At 44.0% G+C, this 19,660-nt stretch overlaps 1 protein-coding gene across 6 annotated transcripts in view; it reads right to left on the bottom strand.

The window, feature by feature from the left end:
• Positions 1-4,630: 4,630 nt before the first annotated feature.
• prkag3a (protein kinase, AMP-activated, gamma 3a non-catalytic subunit) overlaps positions 4,631-19,660 on the bottom strand; it is a 62,191-nt gene continuing 47,161 nt past the window's right edge. For 4 of the 6 annotated variants that reach the window (XM_060828257.1, XM_060828259.1, XM_060828255.1 and 1 more), the window contains 3 exons: positions 14,945-15,091; positions 11,838-11,931; positions 4,631-5,136 (listed from right to left, as the gene is read on the bottom strand). In XM_060828257.1, the coding sequence (XP_060684240.1) occupies positions 5,105-5,136; positions 11,838-11,931; positions 14,945-15,091 (273 nt within the window). In that variant the 3' untranslated portion in view covers positions 4,631-5,104. Of the gene's footprint in view, positions 5,137-11,770; positions 11,932-14,944; positions 15,092-19,660 lie in introns of all 6 variants that reach the window. The other 2 variants (XM_060828258.1, XM_060828256.1) reach the window with 1 other exon arrangement.

The following is a 19,660-nucleotide window of genomic DNA, read 5'->3' on the forward strand; positions in this document are numbered from 1 at the left end:
CAGTAATCCATCATCTTGTTATTCCTACCGAAGTGAACGACTTCGCACTTAGCTACATTGAATTCCATTTGCCACATTTCCGCCCAGCTCTGCAACTTATCTATATCCCGCTGTAACCTACCACTTCCTTCCTCACTATCCACAACTCCACCGACTTTTGTGTCATCCGCAAACTTGCTTACCCAGCTTTCAAGTCCTTCCTCTAGATCATTTATAAAGATAACAAAAAGCAATGGTCCCAAAACAGATCCTTGTGGTACACCGCTAGTAACTGCGCTCCAAGATGAACATAATCCATCAACTACTACCCTCTGTCTCCTTCCAGCCAGCCAATTCCTAATCCAAACCTCTAATGTATCCTCAATGCCATACCTCCGAAGTTTTAGCATTAGCCTACCATGGGGAACCTTATCGAACACCTTACTAAAATCCATATACACAACATCTACTGCTTTACCCTCATCCACTTCCTTAGTCACCTTCTCAAAGAACTCAATAAGGTTTGTGAGGCACGACCTGCCCTTCACAAAACCATGCTGGCTATCCCTGATCACGTTATTCCTATCCAGATGTTCATAAATCTTATCCCTTACCATTCTCTCTAAGACTTTGCCCACCACTGAAGTCAGACTCACTGGCCTATAGTTACTAGGGCTATCCCTACTCCCTTTCTTGAACAATGGGACCACATTCGCTATCCTCCAGTCCTCTGGTACTATTCCCGTTGACAATGACGACATAAAAATCCAGGCCAATGGCTCTGCTATCTCCTCCCTAGCTTCCCATAGGATCCTGGGGTAAATGCCATCAGGCCCAGGAGACTTATCTATATTCATCCTTTCCAATATTCCCAAAACCTCTTCCCTGCATATTTCCAGGGCATCCATTCTAATTATTTGTGATTCCATATTCACATCAGCAACAGTGTCCTGTTCCTGAGTGAATACTGATGAAAAGTACTGATTTAATGTCTCTCCAATCTCCTCCGCCTCCACACACAACTTCCCACTACTATCCTTGACTGGACCGATACCTACCCTAGTCATCCTTTTATTCTTGACATACCTATAGAAAGCCTTTGGGTTTTCCCTAATCCTACCAGCTAAAGACTTTTCATGTCCCCTTCTCGCTTCTCTTAGCTCCCTCTTTAGCTCCTTCCTGGCTACCTTATAACTCTCAATCGCCCCTACTGAACCTTCACGCCTCATCTTTACATATGCCGCCTTCTTCCCTTTCACAAGGGACTCCAATTCCTTACTAAACCACGGCTGCCTCACAAGGCCCTTTACACCATGCCTGACTGGTACATACCTATCGAGGACACGCAGTAGCTGCTCCTTGAACAATCCCCACATCTCATTAGTGTTCTTCTCTTGAAGCCTGTTTTTCCAATCCACACATCCTAAGTCATGCCTCACTGCATCATAATTTCCCTGCCCCCAGCTATAGCTCTTGCCCTGCAGCGCACGATTATCCCTCTCCATCACTAAAGTAAAAGTCACCGAGTTGTGGTCACTGTCCCCGAAGTGCTCACCTACCTCCAAGTCTAACACCTGGCCTGGTTCATTACCTAGAACCAAATCCAATATAGCCTCCCCTCTTGTTGGCCTGTCGACATATTGTGTCAGGAAACCCTCCTGCACACATTGTACAAACACCGACCCATCTAATGAACTCGAGCTATAGCTCTCCCAGTCAATATCTGGGAAGTTAAAGTCCCCCATAACAACCACCCTGCTACCTTCACTCTTTTCCTGAATCATCCTCGCAATATTATCCTCTACTTCTCTAGGACTATTAGGAGGCCTGTAGAAAACACCTAACAGGGTGACCTCACCTTTCCTATTTCTAACCGCAGCCCAAACTACCTCAGATGGCAAGTCCTCTTCCATCGTCCATTCCACTGCTGTGATACTGTCTTTGACAAGTAATGCCACGCCTCCCCCTTTTTTACCCCCATGTCTGATCCTACTAAAACATTTGAACCCTGGAACGTGCAACAGCCATTCTTGTCCCTGTTCTACCCACGTCTCTGTAATGGCCACAACATCGAAGTCCCAGGTACCAACCCACGCTGCAAGTTCACCTACCTTATTCCTTATACTTCTGGCATTGAAGTATACACACTTCAATCCACCTTTCTGGTTACAGGCACCTTCCTTAGAGATCGCTGCATTATTCCTAACCTCCCTACACTCAAGGTCCTGTACCCTAAAGCTACAGTCCTGGTTCCCATGCCCCCGCGGAGTTAGTTTAAACCCTCCCAAAGAGCACTAGCAAACCTCCCCCCAAGGATACTGGTGCCCCTCAGGTTCAGGTGTAGCCCATCCTTTTTATAGAGGTCCCACCTTCCCCAGAAAGGACCCCAGTTGTCCAGAAACTGGAATCCCTCCCTCCTGCACCATCCCTGTAGCCACGCATTTAACTGCTCTCTCTCCCTATTCCTCGACTCTCTATCACGTGGCACGGGTAACAAACCAGAGACTACAACTCTGTTTGTTCTAACTCTGAGCTTCCAACCTAGCTCCCTGAAAGCCTGTCTGACATCCTCACCCTTCTTCCTACCTATATCGTTGGTGCCAACGTGGACCACGATCTGGGGCTGCTCCCCCTCCCCCTTAAGGACCCGGAAAACACGATCAGCGACATCACGTACCCTTGCACCTGGGAGGCAACATACCAAACGTGAGTCCCTGTCGCCCCCACAAAACCGTCTGTCTGTACCCCTCACTATCGAGTCCCCAAGAACTATTGCTCTACCTTTCTCCACCCTACCCTTCTGAGCAACGGGGCCAGGCTCCGTGCCAGAGGCCTGAACCTCGTTGCTTGCCCCTGGTAAGTCATCCCCCCCACAAGTATCCAAAACGGTATACTTGTTCTTGAGGGGAATGACCGCAGGGGGTCCCTGCACTGGCTTCCTCCTCCCACTCCCCCTCACTGTCACCCATCTCTCTATAACTTTCGGAGTAACTACTTGCCTAAAGCTCCGATCTATGACCTCCTCTGCCTCACGAATGATCCGCAGTTCATCCAACTCCAGCTCCAGTTCCCTAACACGGGTTTGGAGGAGCTGGAGATGGGTGCACTTCTTGCAAGTGTACTCAGCAGGGACGCTAATGGCTTCCCTCACCTCATACATGTTGCAAGAGGAACATTGCCCTCTCTGCACTGCCATCCCTCTAAAAGTAAGCTTTCCTTAAAAAAAACAACAAAAACCAACTAAATCTAAAGAAACAAACAAGGAAAATGCAGCACTTACCCGCTAGTCACAATTGGTCTTATTATTAGGTTAGAGGAGGTGGAAGGGTGGGAGGCACTACTCGTGTAGTGCCTCGGGTGACACGCCTACGCGTTTAAATAAGGGGAGAAAAAAAACCTTACCCAGGTAACCTAGCGCGCCTTCCGGGTCTGCTACCGCTTTTTTAAAGGAAAACTTTAAATTTTTAACTATTAAATAAACGACCAAACTTACCCACCAGCCGTCGCGAAGTCTTCTGAGAGACTGAGGCCTAAAACTCACCTCTGGAGCAGGAGAGACTTGAACTCAGGCCTTCTGGTCCAGGAGTAAGGACACTACCACTGTGTCACAAGAGGGCTCCTGTGCTTGTTACTTGTATATCAATTGCTGTTAATTACATGCAAATGGACAAATGTAGTCATGGAGCATTGATTGTGGTTTCACTGGTGCACATATAAAGATACACACCACCTGTTAAGTTGATTAAGTTTAATTTAATTTGCTTCAAAATTGCAGGAAGAGACATTTATTAAAATGATAATGGGGGTGTTTTAGGAGCTGTCGACTCAAAATATTTCAGTCTGTGAACAAATATAAGACAGTATTAAGAAAAAAGATTGTGTTAGGATTGGCTCCAATACTAACCTTCAACAAAAGCCAAAAGAACTGCAGATGCTGTGAATCAGGAACAAAACCAGAAGTTGCTGGAAAAGCTCAGCAGGTCTGGCAGCACCTGTGAAGAGAAATCAGAGTTAATGTTTCAGGTCCAGTGACCCTTCCTCAGAACTGTTCTGAGGAACGGTCACAGAACCCGAAATGCCAACTCTGATTTTTCTTCACAGATGCTGCCAGACCTGCTGAGCTTTTCCAGCAACTTCTGGTTTTGTTATTATTCTTCAACAATTAGTTTTCAGACTAGAACATGATTGCTTACGATGAAGGATAGTCCCAGAGCCTATCTAGATTCAATCCAACAGTGATTTTGAGAGAGCCATAACTAACACAGCCCAAGCATTGTGGCAAGCTCTCCCTCTATTGCGTAATGTTAAAAATCACACAACACCAGGTTATAGTTCAACAGGTTTATTTGGAAGCACTAGCTTTTGGAGCGCTGCTCCCTCATCAAGTAGCTGTGGGATAGGATCATAAGACACAGAATTTATAGCAAAGCATTACAGAGTCATGCAACTGAAATGATATATTGAACAAATCTAGATTGTTCAATATATCATTTCAGTTGCATGACACTAATTGTTTTTGCTAGAAATTCTGTGTCTTATGATCTTCTTCCAAAGTTACCTGATGAAGGAGCAGCGCTCCAAAAGCTAGTGCTTCCAAATAAACCTGTTGGACTATAACCTGGTGTTGTGTGATTTATAACTTTGTCCATCCCAGTCCAACACTGACTCCTCCACACCCTCTATTACATGACAGCAATGACACAGCCCCCTTGACCAGGTGGTGTGACGTAGTCCTGGCAGCATGACAATGCTACAGCCCCTAACTCAAACATGCCATTCAAGAGTTAAACACATTTCACAAACTGCATTCTGCTTCCAAAGGTTCTGACTTCCTGTGTACACCATTATTACACCTTCGTTTTCTTCAATTAAAGTGGTTAAAGCCCGAAAACAGCACAGATCGGAACAAAGCATTAATCTGTAAGCTATAAATAAGGAATTAAATCCATTGATGATGTTTCTGCAGAATGTCCGTTCCACTGAGGATGTGAAATCAGAGTCGGCAAGTGAGACATTCAGCCAACCTGCTGGTCACTTCATCCATTCACATCCTTCTTCTCTGAGATCCACTTACATCCCAGAAACTCAGGATCCATTCTTTCCCCATGTGGCAGTCCTTTGACCTTCAGGCATGGCAGAGGAAGCTTGCATTAACACCTAGAGAACAAACGCAAAAGGAATGAACAAAAATATTTTGGGTCTCCACTTTAGATGGTTGACGATTTTATCTACAAACATGAGCACGAAGGCTTGTAACTCTCCTGACTATGCCTTTTTGACTCAGATTATCATTGAAGTTTAGAATAGTAGAACACAGAAGGAAGTCACTTAGTCCATTAAGTCTACCTCAATCTCATTTTTTTGCATTCATTTTTGGGATGGGAGCGTCACTGGCTGGGCCCAGTATTTATTGCCCATCCCTAGTTGCCCCTTTAGAAGGTAGGGATGAGCTGCCTGCATGAACCGCTACAATCCATGTGCTGTGGGTTGACCCAGAATGTCTTTAAGGAAGGAATTCCAGGATGTTGATGCAGTGACACTGAAGGAACAGTGATATATTTCCAAGGCAGGATGGTGAATGGCTTGAAGGGGAACTTGAAGGGGGTGATGTTCCCATGTGTCTGCTGCCCTTGTCCTTCTAGATAAAAGTCGTTGTAGTTTTGGAAGGTGCTGTCTGAAGATATCTGGTGAATTTCTGCAGTGCATCTTGTAGATGGTACACATCATTACTGCTGAGTGTCAGAGGTGGAGGGGAATGGGTGTTTGTGGACGTGGTGCCAATCAAGCAGCTGCTTTGTCCTCGATGGTATGAAGCTTCTTGAGTGTTGTTGGATCTGCACCCAACCAGGCAAGTGCCTTGTAGATGGTGGACAGGCTTTGGGGAGTCAGGAGGTGAGTTACTCACTGCAGAATTCCTAGTCTCTGACCTGCTCATTAAAGTGTTAGTTTGTCCATTCCAACTCTGCTATTTTCCCTGTAGTTATTTGTGTGTGTGTGTGTGTGTGTGTGTATGTGTGTGTGTTTGTGTGTGTGTGTGTGTGTGCGTCTTTAACTTGTTTGTAATCTTAGTATCCTCAGCTGCGAACCAAACACCTTCATTTGAAAACATTGAATGTTTAGGCCTCACTCACTTTCTGTGGTATAGAATTCCTCAGTCTCCCCACTCTCTGGGTGAAGACATTTCTCCTCACCTCAATCTGACTTTCCATTATTTATCTACCTCCGTCAATAATAGACGTTTCTTATTTATTAGTAAGTTGGTGTAATGGATAAGAGGGAGTTTGGAGTCATTGACTGGATGGCTGGTTTGAGATTCACAATGGCACCAGCAGCACAGTTTCAATTATCACACCACCTGAAGTCACAATGAAAGGCTCTCTCCTTTTCAACCTCACCCCTCACCTGACACATGGTGGCCCTCAAGTTAAACCACCATCAGTCTTTCTCTCTCTGACAGAGTAGCCCTAGGATCCAGTAAGATTATTGAAACTTTACCTTTGAAGAGGGAATTTACAGAGGATTAGAGTTTTAGTTAGTATCATTATCTTATATATAGTTAAAAATCACACAACACCAGATTATAGTCCAACAGGCTTATTTGGAAGCACTAGCTTTTGGAGCTCTGTTCCTTCATCAGGTGGTTACGGACTCCACAGTCACCTGATGAAGGAGCAGCACTCTGAAAGCTAGTGCTTCCAAATAAACCTGTTGGACTATGAATTGGTATTGTGTGATTTTTAACTTTGTACACCCTAATCTAACACCGGCATCTCCAAATCATATCTTATGTATGTTTTTATCTTTTAATCATAGAGTCATTGAGTCATAGAGAGGTACAGCATGGAAACAGATCCTTCGGTCCAACTTTAGATATCCTAAATTAATCCAGTCCCATTTGCCAGCACTTGGCCCATATCCATCTAAACCCTTCCTATTCATATGATGAAGGGCTTTCAAATACCCATTTCTCTCTTCACTCTGCCCAGAAGGTTTAGCAGATTGATCCCTGAGACACAAGACCAAAATATGGAAAGAAACTGGATTAATTTATTTTTATTCATTTGCATGATAAATGTATCACTGGCTAGGCCAGTCTATCCCAGAGGGCAGTTAAGAGTCAGCCACATTTCTGTGGGTCTGGAGTCACTTGTAGCCCAGACTAAGTAAGGATGGCAATTTTCTTTCCTAAAGGATGTTAGTGAACCAGATGGGCAATGGATTCATGGTTATCATTAACCTCTTAATTCCACTATCTGCTGTGATAGGATTCAAACCCGGGCCCCCTGAACATTACCTGGGTCTCTGGATTAACAGTTCCATGATAATACCATTAGGCCATCACTTCCTCTAAATTCCGCTAAGTCAATGAGGATAATATATACTTGGGTTCAGCAAAATTAAGGGGGAGTCTCACAGAAACCTGTAAAATTCTAACAGGACTAGACAGGGTAAAAATAGGAAGGATGTTCCTAATGACAAAAGAATCCAGAACCAGGGGTCACAGTCTAAGGATATAGGGTAGGATATTTAGGATGGAAATGAGGAGGATATGGGACATAATAATTTTCAACAACATTGAAAATATGAGGTTATCATGACTTTCAAGACAAAAAAAACTTCAGAAAGATAATTTCTGAGACTGTGATTTATTTTAATTCTCTGATGGTCTTTCTCCCTGAATTTATATTTGCAAACCTAAAGACCCCCTTTGATCTTGGAGGGTTGGCAGCCCTAGATACGGAATCAGTCTGCCTTTAGCCTTTCCCCAGAATACATTTTAATGTCAAACATCACTAAATCATCCTCTAATGCACCATATTGACACTTCTCATGCACTAGAGCGCTTGCTGTCAGTGCTGAGTGATTAACTTGTCTGCATAATATTATAAATAAGCTCCCTCAACAAACGAGCACACACCTTATGCTTGCAAGTAGGTCAAGTCAATCACCATGCATTTCACTGAAGCAGACAGAGATTGACAGTGAAGGCTTGATGCTACTATCTTGTTAGCTTGGCAGTCCATTAATCATTTCAAACCATTTACAATGCAACAAACACGAGCACAGAAGCAGGTTATCCCAGCATCTACTTAAGGAAGATAAGGGAGGGGGGGATTGGGGGAGATGGGTGCAATAATGATAGAAGGCATCATTTTATCCTCATTCTAATTCAGACTCGTGATCCATCACCCTGCAACTCCCACCCCACAGTTCCCAGCAGCAAACCCACCATTCCCCAAATATTTTGAAAAAGCGCAAGACTAAATAAGAAACAAGCACAGAGAATGCTGTAAAAACTCAGCAGGGCTGACAGCATCTGTGGAGAGAAAGCAGAGTTAATGTTTCAAGTCCGATACAACCCTTCTTCAAGACTGAAGTTCTCCAGCATCTCCTGTGTTAGTTTCAGATTTCTAGCATCTGCAGTATTTTATTGTTATCAAGACAGAAATAAGTTAGACATCCGAATATAGGCAATGGGGGAGAATGATCTGTATGTTTGAAGATCTTACTAAGAAATGTATGGGTGTCAGGACTGTTAGTGCTGCCTTGTGGCCCTGACTAACAAATAACTTTTAAATATATTGAAGTTTCATTCCTTTCATCTTTCATGGGATGTAAGTGTCACTGGCACATCCCATCCCTCACTGTCCTTGAACTGAGTGGTTTGCTTTTCCATTTGAAAAGGCAACGAGGTGTCCACCACATTACTGTGGGTCTGGAGTCATTGTAGGCCAGACCAGGTAAGGATGACAGTTTTCCCTCCTAAACGACTTTAGTGAACCATATGGGTTTTTCCTGACGAACAACACTTGGTCATCATTGGACTCTTAATTCGATTATTTTTATTGAACTCAAATTGAACTCAGGACTCCAGAATATTAGCTAAGTTTCTGGATTAATAGTCTAGCAATAATACCACTAGGCCATCACCTCAGCTGGTTTGGGGTGAAAGAGCCTGGGATCTCTTGCACCTCAATCCCTAAATGTTCATGAGCAACAATGTGAAGAGATAATTGGAGTGAATAGGGCTTTGGTTTGCATTTACTGAACTATTGACAATAAATCCAAGCATCTTTTGTTCACAAAACCTTGGCCTGACCCTAGCTGGAAGGGTGTGTCCAGTTTTCACCTCTTCATACAGTATTAGAGTTTTGGAGAGTGTACAGAGTAGATCACGAGACTCAGTCCCAGTTTGAGACATTTTATTTATGAAGATCAGCTCAAAAGGCTGGCATTATACAAGAAGAATAGATTTTGATCTGATCACGATGTTTACAAGATGAGAAAGGGAATAGATTATATTCACATTGATGTCTTGTTTCATCTAAGTAGAATGGGGAGGAGCAGTTATCACAATTTTTAAGTCATGCATATCGAGAACTATTTTTGATATCAGGAGGTGGTTTCATTCCCAGAGAATAGAAAAGTTGTTAAGGTTCACTGAATTCCTTCAAATGAAAACTGGATCTGCTCCAAGTGGAGACCACCTCAGCTAACAGGTAGGCGCCTGGAAACATTGTCAAAGACCAGGATACTCTTCCAGAGTGGTTTTATTCCAGAGAGAATGAGTAGAGGTTTCCTGATTGTCTTTTCCTCCTGATTTGAGTTGGATTTTATTTTACGTTTTGTCCTTTTCTGGATCACACAGATTTGTGTGAGACGGAAAGTTTGCAAATTGCGATTCACACAGTTGGATAGCACACATGGACCTGGGTAGGTTAGTCAATTGTTTGGGATTGTCCTGGTTTCTCCAGGAATTTGCGATTGATCTCTGGGTCAACTCTTGGAAAAGGAAATCATTGACAAAAACATTTTCTTAAAACATTTTCTTTGAATAGTTTTGAAGTCAGGGAATATATCGAGCACCCAATCAGGTTCAGTTCACTTTCTAATTGGCTGCTGGATGACAGTATGGCGTGAGAGTGACCAGTTGCACAAGTTTGGAGGTGGAGCAAGGTGTGGAGGCACAATTGATCCTTCCAGGAATGATCTAATCAGAATTGGCAACCTTAACCAGAAATCCTCACCATCATTAGTTGCATGTGTACGCTGGTCTGAGGAGTATCCCTTAAACATTAAGCAAAAACCTCACTTAAATGTTTAAGGGATACTGACAATTTTGCAATGAGGTGAAACTACTTATTCAATGACTTTTAAAAAAGATCCAAATAAATTAACCATTTCTGTTCATGAAGTCTTTGTTTCCTTCTATTCATCGATGGGATCAGGGTGTCACCAGACAGGCCATATTTATTGCCCATCACTAATTGACTAGAGGATAGTTAAGATTCAACGATATTGCTCTGGGTCTGGAGTCACATGAAGGCCAGACTAGGTAAGGAACAACAGATTTTCTTCCCTAAAGGATATTAGTGAACCAACGTTTTTTTATGACCAATGGTTACATAGTGTTACGAGATGTGCCTTTAAGAAGGATTTGTTCTGTTATGTTTCTTTTGAAAGTAAGTGTTGTAAACTTGAAGCCCAGCTGTCTATTCTGAGCCCAGCTAGCCACAGTTTTTTATAACACGTTGAAACAATAGAAGCAGCATGAAGGGGTTTTTAGTTTTAGCTTTCAGCAGTTGTTGAGGTCTTGAAGCTGGATATGGAAGCTCTTAATCCTCCCTCTGTTAAAATTAAAAGCTGGGGTTCTCTGAGACAAACCATTTTACTGCATTAGTCTTTACCAAAGGTGTATTTATGGGATGTTACTAGATTGGAACAGTTGCTGCTTAGTAGTTAAATAATCTACTATTCTGTTAAGTTTTCCAATAGAGTTAAATTATTCCAATTCTTTTCTCTTTTGTTTGCATTTTAACTGTAGTATAAAAGTAAAACGTGTTTAGCTTCAAACCTGTAGTTTGACCAATTGAATTGCATCTGAACACAATGCCTTACACTTGCCTTTAAAATATGAGCAAGTCGAGATCTAGGCTATCATCTTAATATATTTTGGGGGAGTTTGGTTTGGTTCATAACAATAGTCAGCATTAGAAAAGCTCTCATTTTCAGAATTTTATTAAATTCACATTTTAACCAGAATGGGATTAGAACCCCAGGACATTATCCTTGGATCCTGGATTACGAACCCACTACACCACTATCTTCCCACTGGTTAGCCATCTCCTTGCCAGTGATGTACTCATGGCCCACCTGGACTGGAAGATCATCAGACAGTAGAGTTCCATACTTTTATTTTCTCTTGCTTGTTGAGTCTCCATTCTTAGTGTCCCAGAGAGAATACGTTAATTTCAGCAAGATTTTGCACATGCAACGGGGGAATACTTTGATGTTTCCACATTTACTGGTGGGAACTATTTCTGGTTTGCACATGTGCTGAGGGGAAGCTTTAAGGGTTGGACCGGTGTAGTGTTTTCTACAAAGCAATTCCGGTCCAAAAGTGGCCATCAATCCTTCCACCTTCCACCACACCCCACACCCCTCCCCGCCCGTCCTTGCACCCACCACCCTCACTGCCCCACCCACAAAATTGTGGACAACGAACCACAGCTGTTAACCATAGGCATTGTGCAGAAGTTAAGACTGAAAGTAAGGGCCAAAGCTCTTCATTTACACAATGCGCAGTTGGATCAAAATAAAATGTAGTGCGGATCCCTACTCTTTGCAAAAATCCATGCAATTTCTGGAGCAGAGTTGACTTTTGGAAACTGGAGATGTATGGAAACGAACTACATTGTATATTCGGTCTGCAATCGACCGGAGCTGATTCCTTGTCATCACTCGAGTGCAGTCTAGATCAAGCCCATGAGACAAGCAGCTCACTACCTACCTGAAACACTCTAGAATGATACAGAAGAGAAGACTTGTGAGTGCTCAGGAGTCAAGAGCATTTATACCTGCTGGAGACAGGACCAGTGCTTGGAGCATATCAGACAGTGAGACAATCCCTTGCACAACATCCTCCTCATTTACCAATACCAATCGATGAACCTGAGGAAAAAGACAAGAGGCAGTTACGGAAAGAGAAGCAAGGAAATATCACATCTTCATCCATCTTAGCCAGTACGTAACAATTTTTATAAAGCAGGATCAGTCCTACCAAAGGAAGTCCATTAACAATGTAATAGGAAGCAGAGACAGCCATTCAGCCCCTCAATCCTGCTCCACCATTTCATAAGATTATGGTTGATCTCATCTTGGTCTCAACCTCGCTTTCCTGTCTACTCTCCATCACACTTTAACCTCTTACTAAATGAAAAAAATGTCTATCTCCTCCTTAAATTTACTCAATCCACCTCACTCTGGGGGTTTGAATTTCAAAGATTCACAACCCTTTGGGAAAAGTAATTCCTCTTCATACCTGTTTTAAATCTGTACCCCTCATCTTAAAGCTAAGACCTCTTAGAGTCACGCAGCATCGAAACAGACCCAACCCGTCCATGTTGACCAGATATCCTACATAAATCTAGTCTCATTCACCAGCATTTGGCTCATATCTCTTATTTTAGAATATCCCACATGGAAAATTATCCCTCAATGTTTAAATTATGTCAGGTTTATAAATCACGGGCTGGGGTTCAGCCTGGGGCACACACATTGGGAAGAATGGCCAAGCATTGGAGAGGGTTTCAAGGGGATTTACTAGAACGTCCCCAAGGTGGAAGTATCTTCTGATCTGTGGAGAGATGGAGAGAAGTTCTCTCAGAGGGGTGTGGCAGAGTCTGTGTTGTACAGGGGTTAATAATCACACAACCTGATGAACCCCACCTGATGAAGGACCAAAACTACAAAAGCTAGTGCTTCCAAATAAACCCATTGGACTATAACCTGGTGTTGTGTGATTTTAAACTCTTAAAGGGAAGATAGCGAGTTTTGAGAAGATTTGTGACTCAGGTTGAGGAAGACAGTCACAGGGAGATTTAACAGAGGTGTTCAGAATGATGAGGGGTTTTGACAAACTATTTGCACTGTCCCAAGGGTCAGCAGCTCAAGGGCATAGATCGAAGATAAATGGTATAAAAGCCAGGAGTGTTAGAACATTACAGCACAGTACAGGCCCTTTGGCCCTCGATGTTGCGCCAACCTGTCATACCAATCTGAAGCTCATCTAACCTACACTATTCCATGTACCTCCATATGCTTGTCCAATGATGACTTAAAAGTATTTAAAGTTGGTGAATCTACTACCGTTGCAGGCAAAGCATTCCATAATCTTACACTCCCTGGGTAAAGAAACTATCTCTGACATCTGTCCTATATCTATCACCCCTCAGTTTAAAGCTATGCCCCCTCGTGCTCTCCATATTTGGAAAAAGGCTCTCCCTTTCCACCCTATCAAACCCTCTGATTATCTTATATGTCTCTATTAAGTCATCTCGCAACCTTCTTCTCTCCAACGAAAACAGCCTCAAGTCCCTCAGCCTTTCCTTGTAAGACTTTCCCTCCATACCAGGCAACTTCCTAGTAAATCTCCTCTGCACCCTTTCCAAAGCTTCCCCATCCTTCTTATAATGCAGTGACCAGAACTGTACACACTACTCCAAGTGCGGCCGTACCAGAGCTTTGTACAGCTGCAGCACAACCTCATGGTTCCAGAACTCGATCCCTCTGAGTGTTCTGTCACTCAGTGAGTTATTGGTGGAACAATTCAATAGTTACTTTCAAAAGAGGTGCCATCTTTCAGCATTTAATAACATTAATGCAATTCTTTCAATCTCAATCACAGAATTATCACTGCACTGGAGGCCATTCAGCCCATTGTATCCTTTGTATGTCTTGACCCAATAGTTAGACTCCAATTTGTAACTCACTTCAAGGTATCGATTTATTTAGTGCGTAATATGCTCAAAAGCTCATGATGAGATTCCAGTCTGTAGCTCACTCTCAGATGCCTGTTATTTTATATATAAACCACTCTGAATTCCTCAATTACATTGCAGTCTATACCTCACCCCTGGGTATCTGTTATTCTATATATGAATAGCAAAGCATGGGTGGTATGGTGGCTCTCTTTGGAGGGTTGGTGTGGACTTGTTAGGCCGAATGGCCTGCTTCTTCACTGCAGGGATTCTATGATTAGATTCTAGTCTGTAACCCCCTCGCAGGTATCTGTTTTCCTAAATATAACCACCCTGATCCCCTTGATTAGATTCTAGTCTGCACCTCACTCCCAGGTATCAGTTATCTTATATATAACTACACCAAAACCCCTCAATTAAATTCTAGTCTATAACTCACATCTGAATATCTGTTATCCTGTGTTTAATCACCCTGATCCCCTTGATTAGATTCCAATCTGTAACTCACTCCATGACTCTCTGTGTGGAGTTTGCACATTCTCCCCGTGTCTGCGTGGGTTTCCTCCGGGTGCTCCGGTTTCCTCCCACAATACAAAGATGAATTGGCCATGCTAAATTGCCAAGAGATGTGCAGGTTAGGTGGATTAGCCATGGGAAATGCAGGGTTACAGGGTAGGGGGATGGGATGCTCTTTGGAGTGGCAGTATGGACTTAGATTAGATTACTTTAGATTATTTACAGTGTGGAAACAGGCCCTTCAGCCCAACAAGTCCACACCGACCCGCCAAAGCGCAACCCACCCAGACCGATTCCGCTACATTTACCCCTTCACCTGACACTACGGACAATTTAGCATGGCCAATTCACCTAACCTGCACATCTTTGGACTGTGGGAGGAAACAGGAGCACCTGGAGGAAACCCACGTAGATACGGAGAGAATGTGCAAACTCCACACAGACAGTCGCCAGAGGCGGGAATTGAACTGGGTCTCTGGCGCTGTGAGGAAGGAGTGCTAACCACTGTGCCACCATGCCACCCATGAGCAAAATAACCTGTTTCCACGCTGTAGGGATTCTATGATTCTATATATCTCCAGCTTGCTGTTCGCCCCCTCTATAACAGCAGGACCTAAACCATTCATGATGAATAGCACTTACCAACACTGGCCAATAGATGAAGTGATCCCGACTCATTAGGTCCTTACCTCATGTTTGACAAGGCGCTCAATAATGACTTCCAATGTCTCGTGTGCATAACATTTGAGGACACTTTCAAAACAATGCCATCGCTGTTGGAGTGACTCCTTCACACTGACATCCAGGTTATTGTAAGCTTTCTGTGCAGCGAGATTCTGGAGAAACAGTAAAGAGTGTTTGACAGTGTTGGCCACCTCTATTCACCGTGTTTAATCATCAGCCACTCTCTACCTTCAAGTCTCAAATTACTGTCCATCGGGCTACTCTAAATCATCAGGAACCTCATGGAAGAAGCACTTATGTCTCTCCGAAGCCCAGTTTGGGTTTTGCCGGGGCCAGTGTGCTCCTGACCTCATTACAGCCTTGGACCAGACAGGGATAAAAGGGAAGGCTAAAGTGAGGTCTGCAGATGCTGAAGATTAGAGTCAAGATTAGAGTGGTGTTGAAAACGCACAGCAGATCATTCCTGATGAAGGGCTCCTGCCCAAAACGTCAATTTTCCTGCTCTTCGGATGCTGCCCAACCTGCTGTGCATTTTCAGCACCACTCTGATCTCGACTCTAATCTCCAGCTTCTGCAGTCCTCTCTTTCGCCTAGTTGATTTTAACCTTACTGCGAATCCTCTTGCAAGGATGCCTACTTTGAAGAAGTTCTCCTCATCTCTCGACAAAAGTCTCAGTGAGTCTCTCTCTCACTGCAACCCCCTATTCCTGATGAAGGGCTCCTGCGCAAAGCGTCGATTTTCCTGCTCCTTGGATGCTGCCTGTCCTGCTGTGCATTTCGAACACCACTCTAATCTTGATGGACAATGGCCCCGTGGTATTTTCGCTAGATGAGACCCAGGTTCCAATCCCACCATGACAGAGGATGGTATTTGAATTGATCAAAAATCTGGAATTAAGATTCCAGTGTAAAACAGTTTGTGGAAAAACCCATCTCGTCCATTCATGCCCTTCAGGGAAGGAAACTGCAAGGTCTATCCTTGGTCTGGTCCATATGTATGTCTTTTATAAATGGCCACCCTCATCTCCGGACTATCATCCAAGCCCCACCCCTGCTCCCGTTTATTTCTCAACCACCCCCCCACGACCTTGGCCCACAATCCTCATTCCTGATGAAGAGCTTATGCCTAAAATGTCAATTCTCCTGCTCCCGGATGCTACCTGATCTACTGTGCTTTTCCAGCACCACACTCTCGACTCTGATCTCCAGCATCAGCGGTCCTCACTTTCTCCTACAGCAATGTAGTTGACTCCTAAATGCCTTCTGGGAAATTAGGGATGGGCAATAAATTCTGGCCTAGCCAGCAACACTCCCGTCCTGTGAATGAAATTCCAAAGGTGAGATGGGAATGATGTCAATGCCCCACTTCGTGCAGTGTGGCACCATGGTGCCCCAGCTGGATGGGAATCGAAGGGCAAACTCCCCACTGCTTGGAGTCAGATCCAGCACAAAGGCAGACAGTTGTTGTTGTTGGAGGCCAATCATCTTCAGCGGTGGGACTTCGGTGCAGTGTTGGTACACAGGAACAAACACAAATAAAAAGCTGGCCTCAACAGTCAGCTGTAACACCAGCTAAAAGGCAGTTTTAGGGAAAGGTTTGTAGTAACTTGATCCAGCCCTTGTTCTCTGTCTGGCACCAAATGCAAAGAGTAAAATCCTGCATTGAGATATTTTCTAAATTGTTCAAAATATCCCAATCATTTTGACAAGAGTTTACTGAATGTCCCTTTATATTCTAATCTAGTGAATTCGATTTTATTGCCACTTAATCACAGGCAGCAAGAACAAAAAGCAATAATCTCAAAGAAAATAAGGTAAATAGTTTATTTCCTAATTCTTTTTTTTAGTAGTCACTTCGGGAGTTAGAATAGTGGGAATGGAGTTTAGGGCAGTGGAATGTTCCCCCTGCAGAATGTGGGAGGTAAGAGTCACCACTAGTGTCCCTGCTGACTACATCAGTGGGAAGTGCACCCAACTCCAGCTCCTCGAAAATCGCGTTAGGGAACTGGAGCTGCAGTTGGATGAACTTCGGATCATTTGGGAGGCAGAGGGGGTTATTGACAGGACTTACAGAGAGGTAGTGACTCCCCAGATAAAAGAAAAAGACAGATGGGTGACAGTTAGGGGACAGAAAGGGAACCGGCAGGCAGTGCAGGGATCCCCTGTGGCCATTCCCCTCAACAATAAGTATACTATTTTGGATACTGTTGGTGGGGATGACTTACCAGGGGAAAGCGGTGGGGCACCTGCTGCTCAGAAGGGAAGGGGGTAGAGGAGCAGGGAAGGGGTAGAGGAGCAGAGCAGTAGTCATTGGGGACTCAATAGTTAGGGCGACAGATAGGAGGTTCTGTGGGGACGAGTGAGACTCACGGTTGGTGTATTGCCTCCAGGGTTGAAAATGTGTTGCTGGAAAAGCACAGCAGGTCAGGCAGCATCCAAGGAACAGGAAATTCGACGTTTCGGGCATAAGCCCTTCATCAGGGCTTCATCCAGCATCTGCAGACCTCACTTTCTCCTATTGCCTCCAGGGTGCCAGGGTCCGTGATGTCTCTGATCGTGTTTTTGGGATTCTTCGGAGGGAGGGAGAGCAGCCCCAAGTCGTGGTCCACATTGGCACCAACGACATAGGTCGGAAGAGAGATGGGGACTTGAGGCAGAAATTCAGGGAGCTAGGATGGAAGCTTAGAGCTAGGACAAACAGAGTTATTTTCTCTGGTTTGCTGCCCATGCCACGTCCTAGTGAGGTGAGGAATAGGGAGAGAAAGGGGTTGAACACGTGGTACAGGGATGATGCAGGAGGGAGGGTTTCACGTTTTTGGATAATTGGAGCTCTTTCTGGGGTAGGTGGGACCTCTTCAAGCAGGATGGTCTTCATCTAAACCAGAGGGGTACTAATATCCTGGGTGGGAAATTCGCTAAAACTATTAAGGTGGATTTAAACTAATACAGCAGGGGGATGGGAACCAAAATTGTTGGACAGGTACTGAAGAGGATGAGAGTCGGGAGTTCCCAAATCAAGTATCTGACACTGGCAAGTGAGAACCTGGTTTGAAGTGTGTGTACTTCAATGCGAGAGCATCTGAAATAAAGTGGATGAACTGATAGTGTGGGTTGGTACCTGGGACTTCGATATTGTGGCCATTACGGAGACACGGATAGAGCAGGGACAGGAATGGCTGTTGCAGGTTCCGGGATTCAGATGTTTCAGTAAGAACAGAGAAGATGGTAAAAGAGGGGGAGGTGTGGCATTGTTGATCAGGGACAATACTACATTTGTAGAAAGGATGTTTGGGGACTCGTTAACTGAGGTAGTATGGGCTGAGGTTAGAAACAGGAAAGGAGATGTCACCATGCTGGGAGTTTTCTATAGGTCTCCAAGTAGTCCCAGAGATATAGAGGAAATGATAGCAAAGGTGATTCTCGACAGGAGTGAGAGAGGCAGGGTAGTTGTCATGGGGGACTTCAACTATCCAAATATTGACTGGGATCACTACAGTACAACTACTATAGATGGGTCAGTTTTTGTCCAGTGTGTGCAGGAGGGCTTCCTGACACAGTACGTAGACAGGCCTACAAAGGGCGAAGTCACTTTAGATTTAGTACTGGGTAACGAGCCTGGCCAGTTGTTAGATTTGGAAGTAGGTGAGTACTTTGGAGACAGCGATCACAATTCTGTCAGGTTTACTTTAGTGATGGAAAGGGATAGGTGTACTCCGCCGAGCAAGAGTTACAGCTGGGGGAAGGGAAACTACAATGTAATTAGGAAAGATTTAGGAAGCATAGAATGGGAAAGGAAACTGCAGGGGATGAGCACATTAAAAATGTGGAGCTTATTCAAGGAAAAGCTGCTGTGTGTCCTGGATAAGTATGTACCTGTCAGGCAGGGAGGAAGATATAGAACGCATGAGCAGTGGTTTACTAAGGAAGTGGAATCCCTGGTCAAGAAGAAAAAGGCTTATGTTAGGACAAAATGTGAAAACTCAGTTAGGGCACTTGAGGGTTACAAGGAAGTCAGGAAAGACCTAAAAAGAGAGCTCAGAAGAGCCAGGAGGAGACATGAGAAGTTGTTGGCAGATAGGATCAGGGTTAACCCTAAGACTTTCTACAGGTATGTCAGGAATAAAAGAATGATGAGAGTTAAATTAGGGCCAATCAAGGATAACAGTGGGAAGTTGAGTGTGGAGTCAGAGGAGATAGGGGAAGCACTAAATAAATATTTTTTGACAGTGTTCACTATAGAAAATGAAAAAGTTGGCGAGGAAGGTACAGAGATACTTGCATCTAGACTAGAAGAGATTGATGTTCATAAGGAAGAAGTATTAGAAATACTGCAGAGTGTGAAATTAGACAAGTCCCCTGGGCCGGATGGGATCTATCCTAGGATCCTCTGGGAAGCAAGGGAAGAGATTGCCAAGCCTTTGGCACTGTTCTTCAAATCAACATTGTCTACAGGAAAACTGCCTGAGGACTGGAGGATAGCAAATGTGGTTCCCTTGTTCAAAAAGGGTAGTAGAGACAACCCTGGTAATTACAGACCAGTGAGTCTCACTTCAGTTGTTGGTAAAGTGTTGGAAAAGGTTATATAAGAGAGAATTTATAACCATCTAGAAAAGAATAATCTGATCAGGGACAGTCAGCATGGTTTTGTGAAGGGTAGGTCATGCCTAGTGAATCTTATTGAGTTTTTTGACAAAGTGACCAAACAGGTAGATGAGAGTAAA

Source organism: Hemiscyllium ocellatum, chromosome 7 (genome assembly GCF_020745735.1).
Source record: "Hemiscyllium ocellatum isolate sHemOce1 chromosome 7, sHemOce1.pat.X.cur, whole genome shotgun sequence".
In the NCBI taxonomy this organism is placed as follows: domain Eukaryota; kingdom Metazoa; phylum Chordata; class Chondrichthyes; order Orectolobiformes; family Hemiscylliidae; genus Hemiscyllium; species Hemiscyllium ocellatum.